This window comes from Drosophila novamexicana, unplaced genomic scaffold (genome assembly GCF_003285875.2).
Source record: "Drosophila novamexicana strain 15010-1031.04,08,12 unplaced genomic scaffold, DnovRS2.1 tig00000193-arrow-pilon, whole genome shotgun sequence".
Taxonomy (NCBI): domain Eukaryota; kingdom Metazoa; phylum Arthropoda; class Insecta; order Diptera; family Drosophilidae; genus Drosophila; species Drosophila novamexicana.
Genome location: NW_020824787.1, coordinates 5,634,521 through 5,648,233, shown reverse-complemented (window position 1 = coordinate 5,648,233; position 13,713 = coordinate 5,634,521). Strand labels below are relative to the sequence as shown.

At 36.7% G+C, this 13,713-nt stretch overlaps 1 protein-coding gene across 1 annotated transcript; it reads left to right on the top strand.

The window, feature by feature from the left end:
• The first annotated feature begins 2,961 nt into the window (after positions 1 to 2,961).
• Positions 2,962 to 7,300, top strand: LOC115758530 (TBC1 domain family member 19). Its single transcript, XM_030699221.1, has 9 exons — positions 2,962 to 3,033; positions 3,100 to 3,238; positions 3,296 to 5,463; positions 5,523 to 5,709; positions 5,771 to 5,864; positions 5,922 to 6,171; positions 6,325 to 6,794; positions 6,852 to 6,933; positions 6,995 to 7,300. Exons 3-9 carry the CDS (start codon positions 5,200 to 5,202, stop codon positions 7,166 to 7,168), a joined length of 1,521 nt encoding a protein of 506 aa, XP_030555081.1. The 5' UTR covers positions 2,962 to 3,033; positions 3,100 to 3,238; positions 3,296 to 5,199; the 3' UTR covers positions 7,169 to 7,300.
• The last annotated feature ends 6,413 nt before the right edge of the window (positions 7,301 to 13,713 follow it).

Sequence of the window (13,713 nt, the reverse complement as noted above, 5' to 3'; positions counted from 1 at the left end):
AGCAAGTGAATAAATAATTAAATAATAATTAAATAATTAAAGTCAAAGTCAATATAAAGTGTTATATTGATACCCGAAATTTATAACGTTTATTAAATCAAGAGCTTAATGGATAATTCCAGTACAATACAAATATGTATCTACAAAATTCTTTAATTGAAATTCTTCAAAATGGTGTGCTTCGCTGAACATTCTGAGTTGCCAGTGCTAAAATGACTTTTGTAGTGAATGCTTCATGCGCACACTTTAACGCACGGCCCATACCGTAAGAGCTAGAAAGCTGAAATTTACACTGTAGTTACCTTAAGTAATGAAGGTGCACGTTAAGACAGGGACTCGGAAGATTTCAATCGCATGTGGGAAACATCGCAAAAAACTTTTGTATGCAACATTTTTTGTTTACTATCAGATCGGCCTCATTTCAACTCATTTTCAAAGAATCTAAGTCATGAATCATGTAAGTCTGCCAATATTTTTTTTGGTCATAATTCATGGCAAAATGATACCCTGAAATACCCTAGGTAGACATTGATCAAAATTTCCTACCCCAATAACTCGGTCAAATCTCATCTGATTTATATTAAAAAAATATAATATACATATAGTGTGTACTCTTTTTATATTCTTGCAGAGGGTATTATATTTTTATTGTGAAATGTGTAACGCATAGAAGGAGACATCTCCGCCCCATAAAGTATATATATATAAAGTATATAGCCATGTCCTTCTGTCCGTCTGTCTGTTTCCCTCTTTCTGTTGCACGCGGTACATATGTCGGAACCAGCTGGATCCGACCACCATATCATATAGCTGCCATAGGAACGATCGGTCGAAAAGTAGGTTATTGTATGAAAAACATTTTGTTTATTTAGATATCTTGACCAAACTTGGCATTTATTAGTTTTACTATGCTACTCATATATGGATGCATATCCTATTAAGATCGGACCACTATATCATATAGCTGCCATAGGAACGATCGGTCGAAAACTAGGTAGTATAGTTAGTATACTAATTGTATAAAAAACTTTTTTGTTTATCAAGATATGTTGACGAAACCGGGCATTAACTATTTGCCGTGCGCTTCTTAGATACGGGCAAAGCACTATGTGCATTATGACAAGGTTGCGTCTGCAAGGGTATTAGATCATCGGCATGCCAAAGATAGCCCTTCATTCTCGATCTCTTTGAGAACAGAGAATAAATGAATGAAAACGAAATGCCTCGATCATATTCGGTTTTGTTTTTATTTCTTTATTGAGTTTAATAATTCACACATTCTCCATAAGGCATCACGCATTGAAGACTGCAACACTCCTCGGCAAGGCGACATTTGCCGCCAATGCCTTTGCATCTATCCATCAGAGATATACGATCTGTCTGTGGGTAATAAAATGATAATCATATAATGAAAATTATTTGCAATATTATTCAGTCTGTACATTTGTCAGGTTCGTAGAACGATCCATAAAAAATGGTTTATTGCTTGCAATAGAAGCCTTCGAAAGGTATCTTTCCCTTCCTGTTTTTCCAATATAATTTGCGCTATTCCCAACTCTAAAAAGCACCAGCAACAGGCTGACTACAGCAACAATTTTGATAGATTGCATTTTTCATATATTAGAGTCAAGTCTTATACTAACTGTATTAATAACTTTTAGATGCTTTTATATACCGAAGCAAATGTGATGTGCACCATATGTTTGGGGCAATAATTATTCATTATATAGCTAGTTCGCAAGGTCTGTTTAACTAAAACTGCTTAAATAAAAGCTGTTTTTGAAAAAGTAAATAACTGTTCTAAGCCCAATTGTTTTAAAATTCCGGCAGCATGTAGCGTGCAATAATGTTTTATTTTTAATTTTAAACAAAAATATAAAAGTAATTTTTGTAAAATAAAATGAAAGTAAAAGTGTTTATATATTTTATTGTACCTGATAATCGGTCATATTGTGATTATATAGAAAATGATCTTTTAAATCTGTTAAGCTTGTACGCACTTATTACAGACTCACAACAAAATTAAGTAAAATCCATTGCCCAATTGTATAGCACTAATAACAATAAATCTAAAGTAAATTCACATGTGTTTACTGATGAAAAATTAATGAATCTGCAGAGCTGCTTATAAAAGCATCGAAAAATATACGTAGCCTTGTAGTCAGTAGAAAATTAAATTGAAAATGAAACGGTCTAAGAGTATTTTCTTATTAGTACTCGTACTGTATTTGGCGATCTCTGCAAATATGAAAAGTAATCAACTGTCGACGACAGGATGGGAAAGTTACTCATGGAGATATAAAATACTGGAAGGTTTAGTGATAAAACCCTTGAAAAATTGGACAGAAGTATTGTGTATATAAAATTATTAGTCTATCGACAAGCTTATTATCTACTTGCAGGTCGAACGTTTTCAAAGGACGAAATATTTTTGCCAGAAAGTTGGCATGAGTTGCCGTCGTGCCGAAGATTGTTGCAGTTTGCTATGCTTTAACATTTCCAAAGAGTGTGTGTTTTAAATATAATAGACTCTTCGGAACGATCAATGAGATATATAATTATTAATTTTATTCCTTACAACTAAAAAGTGGCTTGGGATGGTACTATTTGGTCTTCCTGATTGCTTATATATTGATTTTAGAAAATTTTTTTATTCTTGTTCATATATTTTTATGGCATACGGGCTTATAATCATAATTAATAGGGTCCTCATAAACCACTCTAAGAGAATTTCGAACCATCGGGGCAATAAAGGTTGAAACTCTTCTCACCCGAAAATCAATATTAATTTTAAGTTTAATGTATTTCGTATACCTTTGCGGAACCTTAGTTATGTTTAGCACAGTGTATTACGATTGGAAAATAAAACCAGGAAATATGTTATATATTATATAAACAGCTTAACTAATAGATGGAGTCACGCATATATAACGACATTTTAATTTAAAGTCTCACGGATTGAAGGTACGATTTTCAGTTGCAATCCCTTTGGCAGAGAAGTCAGCAGCATGATCAAACTCTGGCTTTTTCTGGGTACTTAAAGCATAAATGAATTTTAAAACAGAAAACTAATTTTCAATGTTTTTTTTTCTCCCCAAGGTTCTTTTACTTTTGAATTTTTTCTCGAAGCCAGCGCCAATTCAACGCTGATCAGCCCGAAGTCCAAGATATATCCCCCTTGCTTTCGGGTGCTGGGAAATGTGTGTCCAAATTCGAATATTTCTTTCGTGCTCCATAAGTAAGCGATAAGTCGTCTTTTCTATTAAGCAACGTATTTAATTTACCAATTTTATAGCAATGAAAACCTAAGTGGACGTCTATTAAATCCAGCAAATTTGGAGGATTTTCCTGCCAATACAAAAAGGATGCTTACGTTGCTGCTACATAGCTTCGCGAGTAATTTGAATACCGCACCCATTCCTGACGTCCGAGCGCGGTTGCTGGCCATAAGCGCTAACAACATCATCTCCGTTGACTACTCGAAACTTGTCTTTTATCCCTGTTTTTCCGAGTCGGTGCATAATGCTGATCAAGTGAGTCTATGCATTGCAGATTACTTGGGAGTTCTATTGCGTAATAACCTGGTGCTATCGAATGAAGTGCTTATTATTGGTTTCGGACTAGGCACACATGTGGGTGACTATGTTGCTAGAATGTTGACAAATACCGACATAAAAGAGGGCAAGGAGTTTGCGAACTTGGATCGCAGTCTGACTGCAAAATCGTATGCGAGTGATGCAACGAATAACAAGCTTGATAATCAGGGTTTCTCGCTCAAAGACATCATGCTAAGCATAAAGTAGAACAGCAATGCGATTGATATTGATATTTTCAAATGAAAAAAAATAGAAACTAACAATATTAACACTAATAACATACATTTTTATTAAAACACAGTTGGCTTAGGTGATATTTCGCCTAGCCTGGTTTCCTCCTCAGGCTTTAAAATTTCGTTCCAATTTACTGCAATTGCTTTATTCGGAACGCATTACATAATATAACAACCGCAAAGCTAATATTGATGGCAAATGTCATGGTAATATTAAGGGGTAAATTAAGCTAAAAGCAAAGGGGCTGTAAAAGTTTACGTCAGGTGTTAGAGGCATCGAAACAAACCGAGAACGAAACAATTTTTTTGAAACTCATAGAAACATGCACATGCATCCAATACGGTCGAGAATAGAGAAGTTCTTATATTATCCGCTTTCTTGGGATAAGATCTGCTGTTTTTTTTATTAAATTTCTTTAGTCGTAACCTGTATCTTATAACATTGCGTTAACGGCCTTCAATACCCTTTCCACACGTTCTACGAAAACTATTCTATAGAAAACTTTTTTGTTCATCAAGATATCATGGCCAAACGGGGTATTTTTTAATTTCACTGTTAACTGTTCAACAGTTATTTGCAAAATCTTCTCAATATAGAACTCTTTTGCCGTTTACCATGTACATACGTGTGTAAAATATGTACATATAAAGTTGTAAGAGGACTCGTCGGGGGAAAATTAAGTTCTTGTATGAAAAACTGTTTTGTTTATCAAAATATTCTGACTAAACTTGGCATATATTAATTACACTGTGCTCGCACTTCCATATCACTCTGTAGGAATGATTGGCTTTTGACCCATAGTTCCATATGATCTAGCCAACTTCGACGTACATATCTACGAAGTAGCATTTTTTTTTTGTGTTCGCTATAATTGTAATTATATCCAGCGTGAATATGCACACAAAAACTAAATATGGTTCTGTGTAGAGAACTATGAACAATACCATGCCAAATGCTTTTCGTAATCAATATTTGTTTAGCGATAACAAAGCTGTCACGTGTAAATTTCTTAAGACTTGAAAGCTTTAATTAAAGTTTGGAATTTATTCTGCAACGAACGCGCGGATTGCCTTGTCCAATACCTGCGCCTCGAGTGGTGGGTCCGTTGCGTCGATAAGGCTGCTAAACAAGTGGTTGCATTCCGTAACTAAGAAGCGCTCAAAAGTTTTGACTTCATAAACTGGCCCGGAGCCGTGTACGTGTGTTGTGTGTTCCATACATAAATGGAAATCAAAGCAAGCGACGCAAGTTTGATCGATACAAATCAAGCGATTGTTCAACGCGCCAATGTTTTCGGCTTTATAGGAGCAGCAGCAACAGCACAACCACGCAGAGAGGCTAAGAGAACACACCTGTGAAGTAAGCAGGCATGGAGGAGCTACAGGATAGTAGCATACATCACACGACCGCAAAAGTTATAACAGCCATTAAGAATACCAAATGCTATGAGCCCATCTATAAGGAATTGCAGCGTCTCGTTGCCAGTCCCGGCGTCGACAAGAATGATATGCGCAACACGCTGGAGGATGCCATCAAGGCTGCGGGTCTGGAGACTGAAATTCGCAATATGATTTACAATCTGGTACGCAGTCGCTTGAAAAAACTCGATGTTGGAGATGTCCGACAAACGACGGTAAGCTATGATGAGCGACATGCCGAAGAGCACAATATGTTAACTTACTCTTCACTTAGAAATCCGCACAGAGCGATCCGCTGGGCTATCTAAAGCGTGCCGGCGTGCTATGGGATCGGCGTGTGCGGAAGAGCCTAAATGCAATGTGCGGCGAGCTGAAGGTTCCGCTGCACGGCCAGCCGCGCATCAGCACCGATCGCGAGGATTTTGTGGCCAAGTGGAATGAGTTGAGCAATTACAATATGGGTAAGTCTTTATGTATACAGTGCTTTCGTGCATCATTTAATTATATGAATGAATCGCGCAGATCTTGCTAATTATCGTCCGGTATATGCGCCCAAGGATTTGTTGGAAGTCTTACTATCGCTAAAGGGACCCACTAGGCCCAATGAAAATTCCGAGTATGTACTTTGAGCTGGTTTTCCTTATCTTAAGCATAACGCGTCTTTATTTTACAGCCAAATACCGCAATGGGAATTTTCGCATATTGCGCTGCCCGTTAAAAATCTCTTTGAACTGCGAACACATTATGCGGATCTGCTGCGCGGCGATCCCTACAGTGTGCCTGACTTGGCGGTGCAGTGCCAGCGTATCCTGGACAGCAGACACGCCCCAATGTGCCAGCAGTACTTAAAGAAGGGCTGCACTCCGGCACCCTATCGTGGGGCCCTCTGGGCGTCTGTGCTGGGCAGCAAGCTGCACGATTATGTGAGTTCTAAATTAAAATAATTCTTGGTATAAATCATTTTCATCAAGAACTTGCTATCAAATAGACCCTTTCAGCATATTTTATAAAAAAAAATATATTTCCAATATCAGTCGTATTATCTTGCCCTAATAATTCATTTTTTGGTTAAACAGGACATTGAGAATTGGCAGAAGCTGCGTAACAGCGTATGGACCACCGATCATATTGTTGATAAGCTCGTCTTTAAGGATATACAGCTGACGGCTTCAAATGATGACCAGTATTTTGTATTCGAAGATGTGCTCTACCAGGTACTGTTATGCTTCTCGCGGGACACCGAAATTGCTAACTGTGTGGAGTATGAATCGTTTCCGGTGAAGGGCAAGACCTATGAGGGGCCGCCCTCGGGCGTGGTGCCTTTTCACGGCATCTGCATGTTTGCGGCACCATTTTGCTACCTGTATGATTCGCCGGTGTGTCTTTATTATACATTTCGGGCCTTTTACATACGCTATTGCCACCGATTGACCACGATCAATACGCATCCGCAGGGCATTGTTAGCCTGTGCCTGCTATTCGAGAAGCTGTTACAGACATACGAGCCACAGTTGTGGTCGCACTTTCGTGAGCTACAGATACAACCGTGAGTGCCATATACGATTTTGTAAATTCCAATTTGAAAAGCTTTCTGTGTTTATAGTCTACGTGTAGTTTTCAAATGGCTTATGCGCGGGTTCTCGGGTCACTTGCCACCAGATCAATTGCTAGTATTGTGGGACTTGGTAAGCGCTTTATTGAATAGCTGCTCGTCTTGAAATCGTTTACTTCTTTGTCACTTTGCAGATACTCGGTTTTGATAGCCTGGAGATATTGCCACTTTTTGCCATCATTATATTGAGTTTTCGAAAGGACAGCATAATGCAGGTGGCTTCACTTGACAGCATCGAAGCCATTTTGGCCGACCTATCGTCCATTAAGGTGCTGCCATTGGTACAATTGGCATTAAGTCGCGACTAAGTGTATGATTCTCTCCTACAAATTTTAAGTATTTCTTTGTCGATCCATTTCCCGTCTTTAAAGTAGAAATTCGACGTGTTTTAATGCAGAGATACGTATTTAAACAAAATATATGTGAAAAAGCGTTGTTAATTTTGCAAATTTATGCATCAAACATAAGCATAAAACAAGGAGGAGGTTCTAGTCGGGAGCTCCCGACTAGGGGATACCCTGAACCCTCTTCTTCCAACATCAAATGCATATATATATTCTATTTTCGAAGCTATATGTCAAGTTTGTTGACTCTAGCTCTTATTATTTACCAAAATTGCCCAAAAAACAATAACGATATCGATTTTTATCGATTGCTTGGAAACGGAGTAAGTTATCGATTATCGGAAACAAACTCGATCTGCGCGGGAGCTAGAAGCACCTACATCTAAAATTTCAAGTCTCTAGCTCTTATAGGTTCTGAGATCCTTGCATACATACATACGGACGGACGGACGGACGGACAGACAGAAGGACATGGCTCGGCTATTGATGCGGATCAAGAATATATATACTTTATGGGGTCGGAGATGCTTCCTTCTGCCTTTTACATACATTTGGATTTTGCACAAATACAATATGCCCTTATACCCATTTTTAATGGGTTCAGGGTATAAAAAACGAGGTATATAACTAGATTCTTCAAAACTAGATTTCTTTAGCCTTGTTGAAGAGAGCCTTTTATAATTCAAATCTTTTTTAGCATTGGCAGAGAATTTTTCTATTGAAGTCTGAAAAAATATTTTAGTGCAAAAAAAAAATAAATTTCGGTAAAGGCAAACAATTTTATTTCTCGCAGTTTTTGGAAATATAAGGTGATCTTAAATTATTTCAATTATCTTAATTTTAATTTTTTTCTTACGTGTTACTGTCATTCTTATTTCAATAATATTTTTTCCAATGAGCTACAATTCTAGCCCCAAGGCCAAAGTATGCAACATAAAACTCTAGGCATCATATCAAATCCTAGAGAGTGGCAAGTCGGACAGGTAATAGATAACTAGCACAGGGTTGGCATCACTATCTTTGGCAAATCGGGGCTGTGGAGAGCGGAAAACAAAATGTATTTGCCTAGAAATGGATACCCAATTATACGCTACTGTCAGTTAGCTTATGACAGGTTTGGGCCGTGGGAGCGAGGCATTCAAATTCACTCGCTTTATCTATTTAACTCGACTGTCTCGGATGTCGGCATGCGTGTCAAGCGACTGTTAACGGACAACATTTGGTGCACTTTCCAGAGGAAATGCTGTTGATTTCTACCGGAAGCCGTAAAAATCCATTTACGAGCTGACAACGTGAAAGCTTTGCGCTGGGTCAGAGCAAATCTTTATGCGTTTTGCATCCTAGATTTAAACGTTTCTCGGTCGCAGTTGGATTTTGGATCCGTGTAATTTCCAAAGTTTCAAGAGTTGTTACGAAAAAAAGTAAATGCAAGTTACGTAAAGTGTTTATAAATGTTATGCAATTGGATGCCAAGTAACAAATATTCTGCCAGCCTTTGTCAAAGTTCCTTCTGCCCATTCTCGTATTCTAAATTAATAGGTGGTTCGTGTGCTTGGACGGCTGCTAATGATGGGCTCAGCTGCCATAGAGCCAGGTGTTTGCCTAATGAGCACATTCGAAATAACACATATGCAAAGTACATATATCTACAAATTAGTTAAATGTAAATGCCTTATTCAATCTGCAGGCCTGTTTAATTGTATTCAGCTTGTGTTTGCACAAAATTACTTGGCCTATTGACTTTGTCGCATTCGTATCCTGCGAGGATTCTTGGCTAGAACAGCAGACAAGTTATTTTAGACAAGTCCACTTGGGCGCAGTACGACTTCGACATGCCTTACAAGTGTAAATTAATTGGATAGCTCTACTGAAAATTCAACTTAAGCTCTATAAATGCTCCAGCCTAAGTGCTAGAGCGTTCGCCTTCTCTAAGTACGATATTTATTCAGGCAATAATTAAATTGTTATACAAATGGGATTGCAAGGTTTTATGATATTTGGCATTATTCATATTCTTCATGGGATTTAGATGCTAGCTTATGCTGTCGATTTGTAAGTAAATATTCTTATAAAATACTAAATATATGGATAATACATAAACTTGCAGGTGATAAGTAGAGGAACGTACAACATAATTAATGAAGCGATTGCAATCATTTGCAATTATCAATTCAATGAAGCGAAAAGTAAACAATTTAAAACTACAAGCACTTGTTCTGTGCAGCAATTCATTTTAAACAAATACAATGAATTGTGCTATTAAATATATAAGCATTAAATAATATGCTTGCATAAATTGAAAAAAATTAATCCCAGTTCATTGTCATGAAAAACTACTTACAGCTGTCATTCGCATAAACATGGACATACCTTCATTTGTTTTACAACTCTGCGGTTAATTATACAGAAAAAAAACGTTGAATTTGCTTATAAATGTAAATAAATTTAAGTAAATTGTATTATATAGTAAATTTTTAATTTCACTTAAACAGAGATGACAAAACTGCTGCAAAACAAATATCCAAAAGACTGCCAATCATTGGGTTTAGCAAAATTGGCTGCTTCAGTTGCTTCCGCTTTGCTCTTGTTAACCACAGGCAACACCAGAGGCGAGTCCTCTGTGGACGTTGACATGAATACAAATACCGGAAGTGCTGGCAATGTTAACTGGTCCGCTTCACTCGTCGATGGCCCCACAATCAAGTGAACCTGGTCCTCAAATGAGGTGAATGATGACGTTCCTAAGGATGATGGCTTTTCCGGTTTTGGTAATGCTGTTCAGGCAGGCTCGAACAGTATTTTTGGTTTGCTAATGCTGATGAAGCTGCTTATTCGAGAGGAGTGCCTGCTTTTGCCATAAATGTCCTTCTCCTTTGACATGTCGCGGCATGCAATCCAATCAGGGAATCTCTGTACTCCAATTAAAGGTAAGTACAGTATATATATATACTCGACATTGATCGCTTTTGGGATTTAGTTGTCTAGTTTCCTGGTTAGTTTCAGGACCCCGATAAAGTTATATTTCCGTTATTTGAGCACTCGGTTTGCAATGCATTTATTTATCATGTGGTGCCGAAAACTATGCTACATCAAATTAAATATTACCAACGGAAATCAAAAACTTTTTGAACAAACAATTACGTTTTATGTAAAAAACATAATTCCTAACAACAATATAAAGTTAAAACTAAACACAATTTACTAATTAAACGCAGAATTTGAAATCATTTGTTTTATTACTTCAAAATGTTTATCACGCTCGCTGCGCTAATGCGGACTTATTTCCACTCGTTGCGCTGACCGTGGAAACTGCAAAATTCAACAAAGGCCAATAAATAATTAAATGAATTATTAATATTGAAATAAAAGCATGTGCAAGCGTTGCAAGCCAAAATTGTATATCGGTGAACCTCAATTCTGACACGCCCAGAGTTGCGAGTAGTCAATGGCCAAACTGAATTTTTTGTGGTGTTTTGTTAATTTGCTTCTGGTTGTGCAATTTTCCATTTTCTTTTAGCTATATACCTTGAACAGATGACAAGCTGGTGGGAACGAAGTGCATGTCATAATTTTTATTATGATTAGAAATAGTTGACGTCAGTTCAGCTTCTCTTGAATACCCTGTGCCCATTGTGTAAAACAGGGTATACTCCTTTTAAAAAGTGTTTGAAAGAGTATGTAGCAGAAGGAGGCATGTCCGAGCCTATAAAGAATACTCTTCTTAATCAGAACAAAATAGAATGCCATTTCATGCTCGAAAATTTCTTACTCTAAATTGATTAGGGATTAATAATGTAAAACCCCTTACTATTAGGACCTACCGCCACATCGTCGAGCCAAGTAATTATGGTTAACCGAAACATATTAATTATACGTTACGGGGCACACAAATGTTAGCAAACGCACACAAATACACACACTCACACAAATATCCTATACCATTTATTAAACAGTGATGAGACGAATTTGTATATATTTATCCTATGGGTGCTTATAAAATTTTAAATACCAATTTGTTGAAATTCACTTTGTTCTTAGCACATACCGACATCCTATACAGATTATCAAAGCAATTTCAAAAACAGCTTTGTATTATTCATGGAACATTTTCACTCTTTAACACAAACTGAGCATAATGTTATCAACCATTTCCATCCAGTTTTGAATTGCTGCAGACTATTAAAACTTATCTAAAAAAGTTACATATCTTAACTAAATAAGATGTCGTGAGTATTGCAGTGCATTCTGGCCATGTCAAAGGGATTCCCGACTAGCCTCCGTCTAGGGTCATTCACTTTCCTTTGCAAACGGCTACCTTTGCTTCTCAAAGGTTTAAAATTGTTTGCGTCTGGTCTTGCTGCTGTTTTTGAAAAGTTTGCTTGCTCTCAATTCGAGGAATTTTTTCTTTTTATTTTGTTTTGTTGCTAACGCTCTGGGCGTGTTTGGTTTGCAAATCTTTATTTAAATGCCGAAAATGTCTAGGCCACAGAAGTTCCCACAGCAAATTACAGTAATCAATTTGAAATTCTTGTCGAGTTTTCTAACTTTGACTTTGGGTCAAAAGCATTTAACACGCACACATACACACGCCATTCGCCGTGGGCATAGCATTTGGGAAATTGTCTCGGGAAAACTTTGAGGGGGCCAACGGCAAAAGTTTCAAGTGATAGCTTAAATTTTATATTTTGGTCGATATTCTTATGAGCTTGCAGACATTTTATTCACGTTTAGATTTATTGAATATATATCAAAGCCAATTTTAAAGCTTTTTATGACTATAATTAAATTTTTATATTTGAATGCACTCTGTAAATTTAAACATTTTCTGTTCAAAGTCCGTCTGAGCTGAGGTTTACCACTAAAACTGATATTGACACGAGTTGATGTAGCTCCCTTATGTAACTTTGACTGCTATAACTTTTAACTGCTAACCAAAACCAGTTGAAACTTTCACTTAAGTTTTTTATCTTTTTGCTGCCAACAAATTGCTCTCAATTTTTCCAGTAACTTTCTCTCACAAGAACTTGTTCAGCTATTTTGTTTTTTTGACAAATATTTTACTCATATGTCATGTAGGACCAGAACTTGGACAAATATACGCTTAAAGTTAAAAATGCTGATTTGCTTTCGTAGTCGAATGTAATTTATTAAACACTTTGCTGCCATCAAAGGGGATGATTTACCAAAGTGCCGGCTCAATTTATATCTCAGCTCTGTCTTGCATTGGCTGTAATTTGTATGAGTTGCATAAGCATGTGTGTATATATTTAATCCTTTGAAATTTCACATGTCACTTGCTCTGAGTGTGAGCAGAGTGGCGGATTACAGACGCAAGCAAATGAAGATGAAGCTTAAGATGTTTGAGAAATTGTATTTGAAACTGAGTTTAACAAATTTGAGTTCTAAGTCCAGCCACCATCACAGATACTCTGAGCAAAGTAAAGAAGCACCACATTTTCAATATGTTCAACTTGAATGTGAAAAGTTAATTAAGTAAATTTATCTTAAGCTTGAGGAAAAACAAAATTGGTTAGAGATCATTTACACTTATTTCCAATTATATGCCTCAATGTGCAATAGTCGCCATCTTAGAGTTCATATTTTTCATGGTCCGACGCATAAAATGTATGGTTGGAATGATTATCACAAATGTATCATATGAAAAATCATTCTATGCTCTTGCTGAGGGTATAATAATTTCTTTACTCTGCATGAAGACATTTTTGAATCCCTTTAAGCAAAAAAAAACTTTTCATTTAATATTTTGTCCAACCCAAATCGACCGGAGTTGCACGGCCTAATTGATGAGGATGACAGAACGTGACACAATCTGAATTATAAATTTTACGTTCCTTGAATAATGGTTCACAGGCAGAAATTAAAATGCTTTAGCCTGCTGTGAAAGAAATTAAAGACACGTTTTCAATTAGCACCGCAAGTGTCATCAGTTAAACAAAGAGCTGAAAATGACTTAATAAAAAGCAGTCATAAATAATCACAATGAGAACAACAAACGAACCTGCAAACAGAGTTCAACAGGAAAACGTCTTATTTGTGCGCGTGACTCCAGAGGAAAGCAAGCCATTCGTTCCTCGACTGGAGGCTTAAATACTAATAAATTCACTCACAAACAAATATAAGTGAAAGCTTGAAGACTTGTTGATAATTTGGGCTCAAGCTTAAGCATTTACCTGCTGCTTTGGTTTTTAATAATATTGCTTAATTTTTACAAATTGAGATAAAGACAAATACGTTATTAAACGGAAAATAGTTCATTTATGTTTTTTGAGGCGAATTTAAAAGCTACCAAGCGAATTAATTTATCTGAAGTATGATGCTTAGACCTTTTCATTTTGTAGGGTTCATCAATCAATGGTAAGCTTAGTTAATCGTCACCTTAGGCAGACATTGACTTAACTATTCCAACTATCTAATAAACAAATTAATTGACGTCTCGACAAGAGCACTTTAACTTAAAAAAAATATCCACATAAATGTAAGAAGTGTAC

Bases quoted from the DNA above. Each gene is read 5' to 3' on its own strand.
- LOC115758530 (XM_030699221.1), top strand. From the start codon at position 5,200: ATGGAGGAGCTACAGGATAGTAGCATACATCACACGACCGCAAAAGTT. The intron at 5,865-5,921 runs GTATGTACTTTG...TTTATTTTACAG, and splicing joins AGGCCCAATGAAAATTCCGA to CCAAATACCGCAATGGGAAT. The intron at 6,172-6,324 runs GTGAGTTCTAAA...TTGGTTAAACAG, and splicing joins GCAGCAAGCTGCACGATTAT to GACATTGAGAATTGGCAGAA.